The sequence below is a fragment of the Pan troglodytes genome, chromosome 8 (assembly GCF_028858775.2).
Source record: "Pan troglodytes isolate AG18354 chromosome 8, NHGRI_mPanTro3-v2.0_pri, whole genome shotgun sequence".
Classification (NCBI taxonomy): Eukaryota; Metazoa; Chordata; class Mammalia; order Primates; family Hominidae; genus Pan; species Pan troglodytes.
Genome location: NC_072406.2, coordinates 85,496,933 through 85,514,759, shown reverse-complemented (window position 1 = coordinate 85,514,759; position 17,827 = coordinate 85,496,933). Strand labels below are relative to the sequence as shown.

Below are 17,827 nucleotides of genomic sequence, written 5' to 3'. Positions count from 1 at the left end.
GCAGTGAGCTGAAATCATGCCATTGCACTCCAGCCTGGGCAGTACAGCGAGACTCTGTCGAAGAGTAGGGAAGGGGAGGGGAGGGGAGGGAAGGGGAGGGGAGGGGAGGGGGGAGGGGAGGGAAGGGGAGGGGAGGGGAGGGGGGAGGGGAGGGGAAGGGAAGGAAAAGAAAAGGAAAAGAAAAGAGAAAAGAAAAGGGTGGCTGGGGAGGGGAGGGGAGAGGAGAGAGGAGAGGAGAGGAAAGAAAAGAGAAAAGAAAAGAAAAGAAAAAAGAAAGGAAAAAAAGAGCTACTTTACTGGGGAAGGGAGAGCCTTTTGGAATGTTTTACAAAGCAACAAAGCAAACTCACAGTTTTAGGAAGCAGCAACAATTTCCACGTGTGCAGAGCCCAGAGTGCACCCTAGAGTTTCTGAATACTGCATTGATTGCTCGGGATTGGGCTGTTAATAACTGATACTAGGGGAAAGAAAGCTTTCTGGACAATAGTATTTCAACAGGCAAATCAGATTTTTACCTCAAGAAAAGGATGCACAATGTAAAGAAAAAAAACTATAAATGTATCTGACAGCCCACTGTGTGTGGAGAAATCACTGAATGATGCACACATGAGAGTGAGTTCCTGTGGATTTCCAACCTTGCACCTGAAACTCCATGGTTTATAGATGTTCTGATGGGACTGCTGTAGAGGGAAGGAAGAAAGGGGTATAAGTTAAGAGCTTACTAGGCAGGGCTTCAGAATCCCCGACCTGGCTTTTTAATCAGAGCTCTTCTACTTTTAATTGGTTCATATATTGAACCACCACATAAGATTTCCTTTGAAGAAAAGAGTTCTGATGCTAAAAATATTAAAAAGTTGAAAACCATTGGTATAGGTCATATACACCAGTATTATTGGGACATAGTGGTTTCAGCTAAGCTAACTCACATGTCTCATTTTTCTGTCAAGCTGGAGGAGCTCACAGAGGCTGAGGATGCTCTTTCTGAAGCCAATGCATTGAACAACTACAATGCTGAAGTATGGGCATATCTGGCTCTGGTCTGCCTGAAAGTGAGTGTTTATTGTCCTTACACAATGCCCTTTTAGGGCACAGAGGTGAGGGGTCAAGTAAGCAAGGGGCAGCAGATGGCCATTAATGCATGGTAGCTGAAATCTGATAAGCTCTAGGTGTAATCATTATGCTGATGACAAAGGAAGGGCCAAGTCTGGGCAGGCTGTACTTGGAACATGCTTAAAAATAATATATTTAGGTGTGTTTCTCTGGAAAGGAAGTTCTAAAAATAGGAGCAATATTGTATCACAACATAAACTAGGTCACAGATTGATGAAGGAGATGTTCTACTAGTGTTTCTGAATCATTTCTTCCCATTGAAATGCTGGCTGAGGGTGCTTGTCCTTGATTTAGATGGGATATTGGGTGGAGGGTAATGTGGGAGTTCATGATAGGTGCTTTACCTATTAAAAATAACTCTCCCATAGTTAGACTTAAATAACTTGCGTATCAGTCTAAGATCACATTGGGAATAACGACAGTAGCCCTCAGTTTTCCACTGGACAGTATGACACCAAATTGGCAGGGAGTATTATTATAAGAGAAATGAACAAAACAAAAATTACTAGATTTTCTCTTTAGTGTAAATATCCCAAATATCAACATTTTAAAAATACCTGAGGTCTGGCCGGGTGTAGTGGCTCACGTTTGTAACCCCAGCAATTTGGGAGGCTGAGGCAGGTGGATCACTTGAGCCCAGGAGTTCAAGACCAGCCTGGGGAACATGGCAAAACCCTGCCTCTACAAAAAATTAGCCAGGAATGGTGGGGAGCGCCTGTGATCCCAGCTACTTTCGAGGGTTGGGGTGGGAGGATCACTTGAACCTGGGAGGCAGAAGTTGCAGGGTGCTGAGATTGTGCCACTGCACTCCAACCTGGGTGACAGAGTGAGACCTCGTCTCAAAAAAAAGAAAAAAAAAAAGAAAATAAATAAAAAGAGTTCTTACCCCAGCTCTCCCCTACCTAGCTCTAGGATCTGAGGCAAGTCACCTAACTTTATTGGGCCTCAATTTCCTCATCTTTAAACTAAAAGGGCCAGTATGGAAGACCATAATATACTTCTCTTAGAAATTGATAAGTCAAATAGGAAAAAAAATAGGATATATATACAGATGTATAACCCATTCAACAGGTTTGAGTTCAAACACCAATGTAGAACTCTTCACTTAACAATGAGAGGACACATATTCTTTTCAAGTACAAATGAGTTATGTATAAAGGTTGACCACATGCAAAACCAGAAAGAGGGGTTCAACAAATACATACAGATCACATGGCAGTAAAATTATAAATCAACAACCAAAATAAAGCCCAAAAGACTCATATACCTTTGGCAACTGAAAACATGCTTGTAATTAATTAATAAGTCAATGAAGAAACCTTGTGACACTTCAAATATGAAATCTTCTGTGCTAGGTAGAATTCTAAAGATAGCCCCCTCCCCTAAGATTAATCTATTAAACACTAATGTAGGTACTGCTGTAAAATGATTTTGCAGATGTAAATAAAATACCAAATCAGTTGACATTAAAATACAGAGATTATCTGGGTGGACCTGACCCAGTCAGGTAAGTCTTCTAAAAGCAGGGAGTTTTCTCTGGTGGTGGGGGCAGAAAGGATGTCAGATTTGAAACATAAGAATCATTCAGTATAGCATCTCTGGCTTGAATATGGAGAAGGACCACATGTCAAGGAATGTGGGTGGCATCTAGAAGCTAACAGCAGCCCCTGCTGAGAGCCAGCAAGGAAACAGGGACCTTATAGGAACCTACAAACACAAAGAACTGAATTCTGCCAACAAACTGAATAAGCTTGGGAGTACATTCTTCTCCAGAGCCTGCAAATAAGAACTCAGCATAGATGACACCTTGATTTTGGCCTTGTGAGACCCTAAGCAAAGAACTAGTTGAATAATGTCAGGCTTCTGATCTATGGAAAATGTGATATGATAAATGGGTGTTATACACAGCAGTAGAAAATTAGGCCTTATAGTAGATTTTTATAATAATGGTCCTCATTTAATTATGCTGTCATGTCCACATCCTTTGCAATGTTATGTTGCCACTCACTCCCATCAAGAGACGGAGTCTCTTTCTCATTTCTCCACCCCCTTGAATCTAAGCTAAACTTGTGACTTTCCCTGACCAGTAGAATATGGTGGAAGTGACATCGTGTGAATTCTCAGAGGTTAGGCTTTTAGAAGCCTTCAGCTACCACTCTTGAAACTCTGGGACCACTGTGCTGTGAAGAAGCCCAGTTTAGCCTATAGAAGGCTATAGTAGCCCACATGGAAGAGAACTGAACCACTCCAGCCAACAGCCAACATTAACTGCTATTTGAGTAAGGTTTTCTTGGATCCTTCAGTCCTAGCCAAATTGTCATATGACCTCAGCTGCATGAGTGATCTCAGGGAAAACCAGCAAAACAGCCCAAATTACCTGTAGAATTTTGAGAAATAACATATTATGTTTTAAGCCATTAAGTTTTGGGTTGGTTTGTTATACTTCAGTACATAACTGAAATGAGGCTGAATAAAAACAAAGCCAATATATATTAGAATTATGGGATAAAATTAAAGCAATAAATAGAGGGTAATTTATAGCCTTAAATACATATGTTAGAAACAAAGATTGAAAATCAATGAATTAATTATTTAAATAAATAAAGTAGTAAAGGGAAAGCAAGGAAACTCAAAGAAATGATAATTGAGAAAATGATAAGGAGTAGAAATAAATGAAAATTTCAACAAGGACAAAATAGGATTAACAAAATTATGAGCTGTTTTTTGCAGAGACTAGTGAACAGACAAACCTCTTGCATGACTAAGAATTTTGTTTAAAATGGAAAGACACAAATAATATTAGCAGCGAAATGGAGACTAAATTAAAATCATAGGCTATTCTTATTCTATTAATTATTTTAAAAACTAAATCATTGGCTAAAATTAACACCCATTCATGACTTTTTAAAAAAGCAAACTAGCTTTTTTAAAATCTGAAACTACATGTCCCAAAATCTAAACTATTATATGAAATGGTGAAAAGTTAGAAGCATTCCTTTTGAAGTCAGGAACAAGATAAGGAAAATGTTATCGTCACTTCTACTTGAAACTATACTGGAGGTTCCATTAAGGCAATAACACATATACATACACACATAAAAGAAACTGAAGGTAAAAGGATTAGGTAGGAACCCAAGAAAATTTACAAGCAAACTGAAATATGTAATAAAAGAGTTCACTACTGAAATGGTAGATAAAAAACTAACAATGATGGTTACTAGTCAGGGCAGTCATTGGGGAACAGGGTGTATAGGCAGACGGGTGGAAGCAAAACTCATTGTATGCTTTATTATATCCTTTTGACTTTTGAATAATATAAATTTAGTCAATGAAGATTAACGCAAAGTGGATGGACAAAGTTGCTGGATAAAAATCAATATAAAAATCAATGTCATCAAAATCAGGAACAATCAATTTGAAAGTCTGATTTTTAAAATCCCATTCAAGACCTGTGTGGGGAAAATCATAAAACTTTATTGTAAAAGAAAATCTAATAGAAAGATATACCATGTCCATGGGCAGGAAGTTCTGATGACATAAAGATGAAAGTTTTCCCTAAGTTAATATCTAAGTTTAAGGCAATTCCAATAAAAATAATAACATAAGATTTTCAAGGAACTTGATGAGATAAATCCTAAAATTCACTTGGTTGAATAAAGGCCAAAAAAAAAAAAAAAAAATAGCTATGACAGTATGAAAGAAAGAGTAAGAGTGGCTTTCCTATTAAATATCAAGCCTTATTATGAAGCTGCAACAATTAACACTGAGTGCTATTAGTGTAAGAGTAGGTAAGTGAAACAATTGGCAGACAGAAATAGACTGACATATATATGGAAACTTAGGTTTTGAGTAGATGGTATTTAAAAGTAATTGGAGTTTTCTAGAAATTTACCATGATGCGCTTCCTCTAGCAATTTGAAAATGAGCGTGCGCAAGTTATTAATTACAGCATTATTGCAATTGCAAAATAATGGAAACAACCTAAATGGAGTTCATTTATTAAACATGGGAGAATGTCTAAATAAACTATGGTATATTCACATAATGGAATACTATGCAGCTGAATAAAAATAATGAGGAAGATCTCTATGAACTGATGTGGAATGATTTTCAGTTTATATTATTAAGTAAAAAAAGTGAAGTGCAAGATTATACCACCTTTTGTATAAGAAAGAAGGAAAAAGAAGAAAATATACACGAATCTCTTCTTCTTCTTCTTTTTTTTTTTTTTTGAGACGGAGTCTCTCTGTTGCCCAGACTGGAGTGCAGTGGCGCGATCTGGGCTCACTGCAAGCTCCGCCTCCCAGGTTCACCATTCTCCTGCCTCAGCCTGCCCAGTAGCTAGAACTACAGGCGCCGGCCACCACGCCCGGCTAATTTTTTGTATTTTTAGTAGAGACACGGTTTCACCGTGTTAGCCAGGATGGTCTCGATCTCCTGACCTCGTGATCCGCCCATCTCGGCCTCCCAAAGTGCTGGGATTACAGGCGTGAGCCACCGCACCCGGCCGAATCTCTTCTTTAGTGCAAAAAGAAGCAGAGGAAGGACAAACCGAGATTAATGAGAGTAGATTCTACAGGACATGAGTGGGCATGGGTAGAGGAGGGAGGAAATGAGAGGGATGACACTGTGATGTCCCTTTTTGTAGAGTTCTGACTTTTGGGACAATGCTAATGTTTCGTATATTTTTTAAAAAAGAAAATCAGCAAGAAATGGGGAGACCACATAATTATGTACAAACAAAACCAAATAAAATTGTATTTCAAATGAATAACGTAATTAGACTGACAATGCAGAAAAATAATTAACTCATGGTACTTTTGAAAACATTCTTTGCAATGTAGACTAATACATACTATATATCAGGCTAAAGAGAAAAAACCTTTATACACATTTTAGAGTATAGTTTTAGGCTTCATTTTTGCAAAGTCATGAGTTAGCAGTTCTGAAATTACTAGGTATTCTATGATTTAACAAATAATTATGTTGTGGATAATGGGAGTCACATTTTTCACTGTGCTTCAAAGGAAGTTACAAATACGGAAACAAGAAGGATAGAATGACCTTGTAGTGGTGGATTAGAATGGGAGATACTGATAAGAGCTCATTGTTTGATAGATTAAATAGATACAGGTATAAATAGGTATATAGAAATATATGTGTATTTATAGAAATATATTCATATGTGTCTAAATACCTGTGTCTCAAAAATAAATAGTGGTGGCAGGGGGCATAAGCACATCTAATGCTCAGGTCTTGGTTTCTAAATCCATTTAAGAAACTAGGGCATTTGTCCAGTTTAGAAGGAAAGGGTTTGTGGGGGGACCAGAGGCTTCTTGGAAGATGGCCAAAATTCCATAACTAGTGCATGGAAAGTAAAAGATGAGTCTGAGATCTTGTTGAGTCAGAAAGTAAAAAATGTTCAAAGAAAGACTGGCACATATCAAAACAGCATAGGGAAAAAATAAAACAAACAGAAACTAGCTTAAAGTGGGGACACCTGCTGGCTAAAACAAGGATAATTTGAGCATCCAAATAAATAATTTGTAGAAAAGGATTACAAATAAGAATCTATGAGCCCACAGTGATATAATTAAACAAATAAGTGGTAGAGAAAGGAAAGCTTACAGTCAAAGGCCAACTGCTAAATGTATGAAGAATGATGGAATTGGAAAATCGCAATTTGGAAACCATCATAATAGATTCAGTGGACAATCATCAATGTATGCTAAAATTATGGTTGAAAAGTTCAAGGAGTAAGAAAATATTTCATAGTCTCAAAGTATCTCCCCACAAGATACTTATTAATTACAAAGGGGAAAATGGTAACATTAGAGTAGAAAAACCTGGCAGATAGCAATGTAATAAATGATCAAAGTTAACATCACAAGTATTGAGATAAGCAGCTTGTGCTTCCTGATATGGTGCACTGAGAACAGAACATTTTTATGGTATTCCTGTTAAAAGTTCATAACCTGATATGATTATGAGGGAACATTAGACAATATGAATTGGGGAATAGTTTACAAAATCGTGCTCTATTTTTAAAAAATGCCAGTGTCACGAAACACAAAGACTCAAGAACTATTCCAGATTAAAAGAAACTGGAGACATAAATAATGAATACAATGCATGATCTTGGATTTATTTTCTTATAAAGACATTATTGGGCTGGGCGTGGTGGCTCATGCCTGTAATCCCGGCACTTTGGGAGGCCAATTGAGCCCTGGAATTTAAGAACAGCCTGGGCGACATAGTGAGACTTTATCTCTACAAAACATTAAAAAAATTAGCTGGGCATGATGGCACCTTGTAGTCCCAGCTACTTGGGAGGCTGAGGTGGGAGGATTGCTTGAACCCAGGAGGTCGAGGCAGCAGTGACCTGTTCACACCACTACACTCCAGTCTGGGTGATACAGCAAGATCCTGTCTCAAATAAATGAATGAGTGAATGAAGAAATGAATGAATGATATTATTGGAACAATTGGAAAAATCTTGATAAGGTCTATAGATTAGATAATAGTATTCTATCTATACTAACTTCCTGATTGTGGTAATTGTACTGTGGTTATAGAGGAGAATATCCTTGATTTTAGAAAACACACTCTGAAGTATTAAAATTGAATCATATCTCTAATTTACTTGCAAATGTTCAGGAAGAGTTAGGTGTGTGTTTATGTAGATAAACACACACATATATACTTTAACTTTTCTACATATTTTTAACTTTTCTATATTTTTCTAACTTTTATACACACACACATACAGTAATCCCTCCTTGTTCCCTAGGGATATGTTCCAAGACCCCCCAGTGGATACCTGTAACAAAGGATAGTACTGAATCCTATATATACCATGCACAAATTTCTTTTTTAAAATAATTATTAAAAATTTTTTTCTAATAGCCCACAGGTGCTACTAAATATGCACAATTTCTTTTTCCTTCTTCACATTTTCATAGATAAAAGATAAGTTCATTATACAGATCTTAGCAACCTCAGCATACATTTTTTTTCTTTCCTGATTAAGTCAAGAGCTTTCACCTTTTCATGAAAAGGAAGCACTTTATGGCTTCTCTTTTGCATATCCAAATTGTCAGCATCACTACTTTTGTGCTATGAGTCCATTATTAAGTAAAATAAGGGTGGCTTGAATACAAGCACTGTGAGACCATGACAGCTGATCTGATAACGGAGAGGGCTATGAAGTGACTAACTGGCAGGTAGCGTCTACAGTGGGGATATGCTGGACAAAGGGATGACTCACATCCTGGGAGGGATGGCACAAGATTTCATCAGGCTCTTCATAATAGCAGTGTGCAATTTAAAACTTATGAATTGTTTATTTCTGGAATTTTCTATGTAATATTTTCAGATCTTGGTGGGCCGAGGTTGATCTTGGGTAAGTGAAGGTGTGGAAAGCAAAACCTCAGATAAGGGAGACTACTGTATATGTATTATATATATACATATATACATATATATAATATATACATATATAATATACAATATATAATATATACATATATACATATATAATATATACATATTACATATATACATATATACATATATAATATATACATATTACATATATACATATATACATATGTATACATATATATAATATGTATACAGTACATGTATTCTTTCCTGAGAGAAGAGAGAACAGTTTTTGTAACTTTTATTTAATCTGAAATTATGTCCAAAAAATTTTAAAATACCCCTTAAAATAATGCAGATTGACACCGCACTACACACCCACTAGAATAGCTTAAATCAAAAAGATAGGCCAGGCATGGTGGCTCATGCCTGTAATCTCAGCACTTTGGGAGGCTCGAGCAGGCAGATCGCTTGAGCCTGGGAGTTTGAGACCAGCTTGGACAGCATGGTGAAACCCCATCTGATATATTTTGGCTGTGTCCCTACCCAAATCTCATCTCGAATTGTAACTCCCACAATTCCCACTTGTTGTGGAAGGAACCAGGTGGGAGCTGATTGAATTATGGGGGTGGCTCTTTTCTGCACTGTTCTCCTGGTAGTGAATGAGTCTCACAAGATCTGATGGTTTTAAAAATGGGAGTTTCCCTACACAAGCTTCTTTTTGCCTGCTACCATCCACGTAAGACGTGACTTGCTCCTCTTTGCCTTCCACCATGATTGTGAGGCCTCGTGAGCCACTTGGAATTGTGAGTCCAATTAAACCTCTTTCCTTTGTAAATTGCCCAGTCTCTGGTATGTCTTTATCAGCAGCATGAAAACTGACTAATACAGTAAATAAAAAATACAAAAAAATACAAAGATTAGCCAGGGGTGGTGGCATGTGCCTGTAGTCCCATGTACTTGGGAGGCTGAGATGAGAGAGTCACCTTTTCCTGGAAGGTTGAGGCTGCAGTGAGCCCCTGTGATGGCACCACTGCACTCCAGCCTGGGTGACAGAATGAGATCTTGTCTCAAAAAAAAAAAAAAAAAAAAAAAGATAGACAATGCCAAGTATTAACAAAGATGTGGATAAACTGGAATCCTCATACATTACTGGTAGGGTTGTAAATTGGTACAACCACTTTGGAAAACAGTTTGTCAGATTCTTAAAAAGTTACACATATTTACCATATGTGCCAGCAATTCTACTTCTCTATATCTAGCTAAGAGAAATGAAGACATATGTCCACACAAAAATTTGTGTATGAACTTTTATCACAGCATTTAATAATAGCACAAAACTGGGAACATTTTACATGTCCATCAGTGAATGGGTAAATAAAATGAGGAATATTTATACAATGGAGTACTACTCAGCAGTTAAGATGAAATTCTGATTCATGTAACAATATGGATAAATGTCAAAAATATTATGGTAAGTGAAAAAAGCAAAGCACAGAAGACTATATATTATTTGATTCTATTTATTTGAAATAAGGAAAATAGATCAATGGTTGCCTGAAGCTAAAGGTGAGGATGGAGAGTAACTGCAAACAGGCATGAAAGAACTTTTTGGAGTAATAGGAGTCTTCTAACACTGGATTGTGCTGATGCTTGCACAACATAACGTTAAAATTAGTGAATTTTATGGTATGTAAGTTATGCCTTAATATAGCTATTTTTTTATAAAGACACTATATAGCACCTGCAAAATGAGAAACAAATGGATTCTTCACTAAATGGTGATGGGACAACTGGCTACTATCCATATTAAAAAAAAAATTAGTTCCTTACCTCACACATCACACACAATTCCAACTGGTTTAAAGACCTAAGTTTTTTTCTTAAGAGACAGGGTCTTGCTCTGTTGCTAAGGCTGGAGTGCAGTGCAGTGGGACAATCCTGGGCTCAAGGGATCCTCCTGTTTCAGCCTCCTGAGTAGCTGGGACTACAGGCATGCACCACCACTCCTGGATAATTTATTTTATTATGTGTAGAGCAGAGTCTCACTATGTTGCCCAGGCTAGTCTTGAACTCCTGGCCTCAAGTAATCCTCATGCCTCAGCTTTCCAAAGAGCTGCAATTATAGGCATGAGCCTCTGTGCCCAGCCCTAACAATCTAAGATCTAAGTCCTTTTTTTTTCTTTTTTTTTTTGAGACAGGGTCTTGCTCTGGTACCCAGGCTGGAATACAGTGGCAGGAACACAGCTTACTTGCTGCCTCGACCTTCTAGGCTCAAATGATCCTACTGCCTCAGCCCCCCAAGTAGCTGGGACAACAGATGTGTGCCACCATGCCTAATTTTTTCATTTTTTGTAGAGACAGAGTCTCACCATGTTGCCCAGGCTGGTCTTAAACACATGGGCTCAAGCGATCTTTCCCCCTCAGCCTTGCAAAGTGCGGGGATTACAGGCATGAACTGCTGCACCCAGCCCTGTGCCCATTTTAAAATCAGATTGTAGAGTTTTTTCCTTATTGTAGCAGCTACTTATATAACCTGGATGCTAATCCTCTATTAGTTATAAATTCTGCCAATATTTATAATAAGTCCTTAAACTTTATTTTAGTGTCATTTGTTATACATGAGTTTCCAACTTTAAAGTTGTGGGAAAAATCACTTGAGCCTGGAAGGTTGAGGCTGCAGTGAGCTGTGATTGTGCCACTGCACTCCAGCCTGGATGACAGAGCCAGACCCTGTCTCAAAAAAGAAAAAACAAAGGAGGGGGAGGGGCATGGGGAACAATATAGGAATATGCAGTTTGCTAATGTGGAGATTGTAAAAGGTAATACATGTATGAGAAGAAGCTCTGTGTCACTAGTAAGCATAAGAATGCAACTTAGAATAATGATGTGGCAGAAATTCACAACCATCAGATTGGCAAAAATTAAAGTATGGTATTAGCACTTATTGGGGTAACCAGCCCCCAATATTTCAATGTAGGTTTTTTTCTATTTTCCCTAAGTGTCGGCAGGTCTGAGAAATAAAGGGAAAGAGTACAAAAAGGAGAAATTTTAAATCTGGCTGTCCAGGGGAGACATCACACGTCGGCAGGTTCCGTGATGCCCCGAGCCACAAAACCAGCAAGTTTTTATTATGGATTTCAAAAGGGGAGGGGTGTACGAATAGGGTGTGGGTCACAGAGATCACATGCTTCAAGGGCAATAAAATATCACAAGGCAAATGGGGGCAGAGCGAGATCACAGGACGAGGGCGAAATTAGAATTGCTGATGAAGTTTCATGGCCCACTGGGCACGCATTATCAATGATGACATCTTATCAGGAGACAGGGTTTGAGAGCAGACAACTGGTCTGACTAAAATTTACTAGGCAAGAATTTCCTAATCCTAATAAGCCTGGGGGCGCTACAGGAAACCGGGGCTTTTTTCATCCCTTATCTACAACCATATAAGAGAGAGACACTCCCAGGGTGGCCATTTTAGAGACCTACCCCTGGGAATGCATTCTCTTTCTCAGGGCTGTTCCTTGCTGAGAAAAAGAATTCAGCGATATTTCTCCTATTCACTTTTGTAAGAAGAGAAATGTGACTCTGTTCTGTCCGGCCCTGCAGGCAGTCAGGCCCAATAGTTATTTCCCTTGTTCCCTGAAAATCACAGCCATCCTGTTCCTTTTGGATGCCCAGATTTCATATTGTTCAAACACACGTGCTCTACAAACAATTTGTGCAGATAACGCAATCATCACAGGATCCTGAGGCGACATACATCCTCAGTTTACAAAGATGATGGGATTAAGAGATTAAAGTAAAGACAGGCATAGGAAATTATAAGAGTATTGATTGGGGAAGTGATAAATGTCCATGAAATCTTCACAATTTATGTTCAGAGATTACAGTAAAGACAGGCATAAGAAATTATAAAAGTATTAATTTGGGGAACTAATAAATGTCCAAGAAATCTTCACAATTTATGTTCTTCTGCCATGGCTTCAGCTGGTCCCTCCGTTCAGTGTCCCTGACTTCCCACAACAAGCACTGATGAAGACTCTCATAATTGTAATTGGATGTAAATTGGCACAACCACTTTTAAGTACAATGTGGCATTATTTAGTTACATTCATATCTACAATTTGGCAATGTCATATCTAGATATAATCCTAAGAAAAATACAAGAAGACACATACAACATCTGTAATCCTAGCTACTCAGGAGGCTGAGGCAGGAGAATTGCTTGAACCCAGGGGGTGGAGGTTGCAGTGCTGAAATTGTGAGAGTGCTGAGATTGTGCCATTGCACTCCAGCCTGGGTGACAGAGCAAGACTCCATCTCAAAAAAAAAAAAAAAAAAAAAAAAGAAGGAGAAGGAGAAGAAGAAGAAATGTACAAGGATGTTTACTGCAGCAATGTTCATGATAGCAGAAAAATTATTTTTCAAAATTGTTTTGGCTATTCTGGATCCTGACATCATTTGGGCCTCTGCCTCCCTGTGGCAGGAGGGAAACAAAGTAATAGTGGTAGGAAAGGAAGGTGTGCTGGAAAATGCTGCTGGCAATTCAGTGAACTTCAGTTGGGAACATTTCAAAGTGTAGATTTGGAGGAAGTAAGGGTTTAGGGTGTGAAAGTTTTGTGAACTAGTAAAACTTTCATATGGACTAGCATTAATCAGAAAATTGGACTAGATATTCCCCAGGTCCCCTTCAGACACGAATATTCTGTGGTTCTTACATATTTAAGCTTTACCAAGTGACTTTGCATACTCTAAATAACTATGTAGCAAACTCAAGAAGTAGAATAGTGGATTCATATTATCTCATTTAACTTCTGGAGGAGTGCTTCATGCAAAGAATAATATAAACTGGTGGGGAGTAGTTAATGTTCTTATCTCATATCCAGATCTTCATAGAAGTAATTCTGATACCTACTTTTTCTAATTCCTAGAGACAGAGTAATGTAGTAGTTAAAAACTTGGACTCTGGAGTCAAACTGCATTGTTTTAAACCTGGCTCCTCTACTTACTAGCTTTATAACCCTGGCAAGTTACTTATCCTCTCTGTAAATTGGGAATAATAAATAACAGTAGTTATCTCCTAGGTCTTGAGGATTAAGAATGAACTTAAATAAAGCACTAAAAACAACATCAATAATGAAAACAATGTAAATCACATAGTACGGAGTGGTAAGTGTTAATTATTATTAACAGAATGGCTTCAGTCCTAAGAGGAACAAATGACTCATGGTGCTTTCAAAAAGGTGAGAGGCCAAGTTATCTTTAAGCTTTTCAAAAGGAAGGAGGAATTTTTTTTCCTTTTTTTTGAGATGGAGTCTCACTCTGTTGCCCAGGATGGAGTGCAGTGGCATGATGTCGGCTCACTGCAACCTCTGCCTCCTGGGTTCAAGCGATTCTCCTGCCTCAGCTCCCCTAGTAGCTGGGACTACAGGCGCATGCCACCACACCCGGCTAATTTTGTGTATTTTTATTAGAGACGGGGTTTCACCGTGTTAGCCAGGATGATCTCCATCTCCTGACCTCGTGATCCACCCACCTCGGTCTCCCAAAGTGCTGGGATTATGGGCATGAGCCACCGCGCCTGGCCAGGAGGAATTTTTTTTAAAAAAAACCTTTTTCTCCCTACCACCTTTCATTTGCTAGTTTTTCCTCTGAATTCAGAAGTTCTTAACTGGAAGGTGTAGAAGCCTCTGCCTTAGGTGTAGGTGCCTCTGCCTTAGCTGAGGCAATGTATTTTCCTTACCATAATGTTTATGACCTGTCATCATCACCAACTGCTGCACTTTTTTCAGGTTGGACGGCAATTAGAAGCTGAGCAGGCCTACAAGTACATGATCAAGGTATGACACAGATGCCTCTGTCATTTGCCTGCCCCATGTTAAGGGTGGGAAATTAGGAGGGAGGTACTGGCTTAATTCAGGACTTTCATAATGTGAATATTTTTCTAGAGGCTTTTCTTACCATCTTTGCCATTATCGTGGGGCTGCTGGGTTTGTAATAACAACCTACATATTACCATAGGTGATCTTTCTTCCAACTCTTTAGAGAGAATATATAATAGTTAATAGAAAGATAGCCTGGGAGTCAGTCAACCTGAATTATGATTCTGGTTTTGCCATTAACTTACTGTGTTAATAATATTGTGGGCTTCATTTTCCTCGTGTAATATGTAGGGGTTGGTCTAGTCTAGGGATCAGCAAACATTTTCTGTAAAGGGCAAAATAGGAAATTTGGGGGGATTTGTAGGCCAAACAGTCTGTTGCAACTACTAAACTCTGCACTTGTAGTACACAAGCAGCTATAGGTGATACATAAGTGAATGGCTGTGTTCCAATACAATTTTACTTACAAAAACAGGTAGTGGCCAGGCATGGTGGCTCACGCCTGTAATCCCAGCACTTTGGGAGGCTGAGGTGGGTAGATCACAAGGTCAAGAGATGGAGACCATCCTGGCTAACATGGTGAAACCCCGTCTCTACTAAAAATACAAAAAAATTAGCCGAGCGTCTTGGTGGGCACCTGTGGTCCCAGCTACTCTGGAGGCTGAGGCTCCGTCTCAAAAACAAACAAACAAACAAAAACAGGTAGTGAGCTGGATTGGCTCATGAACAACCCCTGGTCTGTTCTATCAGTTACATATACATATATATTTTGAGACAGAGTCTTGCACTGTTGCCCAGGCTGGAGTGCAGTAGCACGATCTCAGCTCACTGCAACCTCCACCTCCCGGTTCAAGTGATTCTTGTGCCTCAGCCTCCCAAGTAGCTGGGATTACAGGTATGTGCTACCATGCCCAGCTGAATTTTTTTTTTTTTTTTTGAGATGGAGTCTTGCTCTGTCTCCCAGGCTGGAGTGCAGTGGCGCCATCTCCACTCACTGCAAGCTCCGCCTCCCGGGTTCAGGCCATTCTCCGCTTCAGCCTCCTGAGTAGCTGGGACTACAGCCGCCCGCCACTGCCCCCAGCTAATTTTTTGTATTTTTAGTAGATAGGGTATCACCGTGTTAGCCAGGATGGTCTTGATCTCCTGACCTTGTGATCCCCCCGCCTCGGCCTCCCAAAGTACTGGGATTATAAGCGTGAGCCACCAAGCCTGGCCAAATTTTTGTATTTTTCATAGAGACAGGGTTTTGCTATGTTGGCCAGGCTGGTCTCGAACTCCTGGTCTCAAGTGATCCGCCCACTTCAGCCTCCCAAACTGTTGGAATTACAGGTGGGGGCCAACATGCCTGGCCTGTTCTATTAGTTATGAATTGCAAGTAACTTGACTTGAAAGACAGTGGTTTAAACAAATTAGTTTTTTCTCATCTAATGAAAAGTCCAGGGCTCGTACCGCAGCTCTACAATGTCATCAGGGACCCAAAATCTATCTTTGTGCTCCACCAATTGTAGCATGCAGTTTCTATCCCTCATAGTTGCAAGACAGCCAGCGTAGCTTACTATCATATTCATGTTTCAGGCAAGATAAAGAACAATAAGGGGAAAAGGAAAAAGGGGCCATGCTACTTCACTTCCCTTTAAAGGACTTTCCCTAAATAAAGGGCTTCTCCAGGTGTCCTACCCAATGACTTTAGTTTACATTTCATTGGGCGGCAATTGGTCATGACTACCGCTAGCTGCATGGGAAGCAGGAAAATGTGGCTTTTTAGCTGATTGCATTGCTGCCTTGAAAAGAAATTAAGATTTTGTTAGTAAGAAAAAATAGGTATTCTGTAGGCTCCTAGATGTCTCTACTACATATCTAGATTCTAAAACTAAAACCAGATCTAATATAAGCCTATGATTTCTGTCTCTGATTCCCTGATATCACTTGCCAGATGGGAATACTATGCATTAGCCAAGAGATGCTGGTAATAATGTGAACACTTTTTAAAAATAAAAAAAGTAAATTTTAATGAAGTTATCTTACAAAAAAATGTACAAATCATGACCGTGCATAGTGCTTGATGAATTTTCACAAAGTAAACATATCCATGTAACCAGGACAAGGTTCTAAGGTCTTCTACTGGAGTTTTCATGAAGTAGGGAAATAGGAAGAGCCAATTCCATCCCAGGGAACTACGTTCTTTAGCCGTAGCCCCACAAAAGAGGGGTCTTCAAAGCCACATACAGTATATCACGTATGACATATATCTTTCCCTTTCTTCCTCTTTCATGTAGCTGAAATTGAAAGATGAGGCTCTGCTTGCAGAGATCCACACACTACAGGAAACAGTTGGCTTTGGAAATCCATCTTTCTGATACCCCTCCAGCTGGACAATTTTCTGCATGGGACTCTGAGTTCCTTTCCTTCCCAGAGAGTTTTACCGTATGAAGCCTGGAGCTGGAGAACGAAAGAATCTTCACTATAAACAGAGACCCATTCATTTATTTCCATTGGCTGTGTTACTGGATGTTTTACTGGTTGACAAGAAACTGGGTCACAATAAAAAAATGGAGATATGAAACTCAAAATTCATCAGCATGGTTCTGGAGTTAACGTATACCGAGTTACATGTAGGTATTTAGTTATATAAATAACTATAGTGTAATTGCTATAATAATTATATGGCATATATATACATACAATAAAATTAAGGTATAGTGGGGTCATTATTAGGGTTTCTGATGAAAGCTTATTGGATCACTCCTGGAGGAAGTCAGGTGCTAAGGTTTCTGGACAGGTTCAGTTAACTGAAATACAGGAATTAAGGCATCATTTTCAAAGGTGGCCCTGGAGGAAGACTGCTATGCTGGGTCACTGTATTAGGGCAAAGAGCATGCTAGCCCTTTGGAACTAACAGTAAACGAAAAAGCTGAACAGAGAGGTCTTTGCTGAAGGTGGAGCTATTGACACCTTCTCACCAAACACAGGCATCTTCATGGATCTAAACCACTAGGGCTCCAAGGAGACACCGTTACCCTCATCACCGAGGTCATATTCTAGGGCTACAGATAAAAAAAAAAAATCATACTTCACCTCTGCCCTGGATCACAGCACGGCAAAAGCAGGAATAACCCCTCCTTTTTTTTTTTTAAGGTGTGACTGCCTCGATAGGGGTGGGACGACAACAGGAGAAAAGGTGAGAGGTAAATTTTGGTTAACGAGAAGGATAAAGTAAAATCTAGTCACTTACAATCCTTCTCCTAGTCTCGGCCCTGACACTACCTCCTCTGTGAAGTCTTCCTTAGCAAGCACTAGGTTTGCCTTCTCTGCTCGCTGTCCTTGCGCTGAGTACTACTGATCGCCCTAGTTTCTCTGCTGTCATCTCACGGTCTCCCCAGCGGACTGTGAGCTCCACGAGGAAAGAACAGCGCCCTTTAGTATTTGCGTTCTCAGCGTTGCGCCTCGGC

The 17,827-nt window shown here is 39.3% G+C and overlaps 2 protein-coding genes and 1 long non-coding RNA gene across 14 annotated transcripts in view; 1 reads left to right on the top strand and 2 right to left on the bottom strand.

The window, feature by feature from the left end:
- The window catches only part of CFAP70 (cilia and flagella associated protein 70), a 125,474-nt gene extending 108,526 nt beyond the window's left edge, over positions 1–16,948 (top strand). For 8 of the 9 annotated variants that reach the window (XM_054660235.2, XM_054660234.2, XM_063780749.1 and 5 more), the window contains 3 exons: positions 948–1,049; positions 14,289–14,336; positions 16,655–16,948. In XM_054660235.2, coding sequence (XP_054516210.1) covers positions 948–1,049; positions 14,289–14,336; positions 16,655–16,735 — 231 coding nt within the window. In that variant the 3' untranslated portion in view covers positions 16,736–16,948. The remainder of the gene's footprint in view (positions 1–947; positions 1,050–14,288; positions 14,337–16,654) is intronic. The other variant, XM_063780750.1, reaches the window with a different exon arrangement.
- Positions 1–17,827, bottom strand: part of LOC107966746 (putative uncharacterized protein DNAJC9-AS1) — a 45,004-nt gene that overhangs the window by 21,485 nt on the left and 5,692 nt on the right. The gene's annotated exons all lie outside the window — the stretch shown is intronic.
- On the bottom strand, positions 16,361–17,746 carry LOC134807067 (uncharacterized). Its single transcript, XR_010146640.1, has 2 exons — positions 17,611–17,746; positions 16,361–16,817 (listed from the first exon to the last, which is right to left on the bottom strand). It is a non-coding gene; the product is annotated as an uncharacterized LOC134807067 (long non-coding RNA).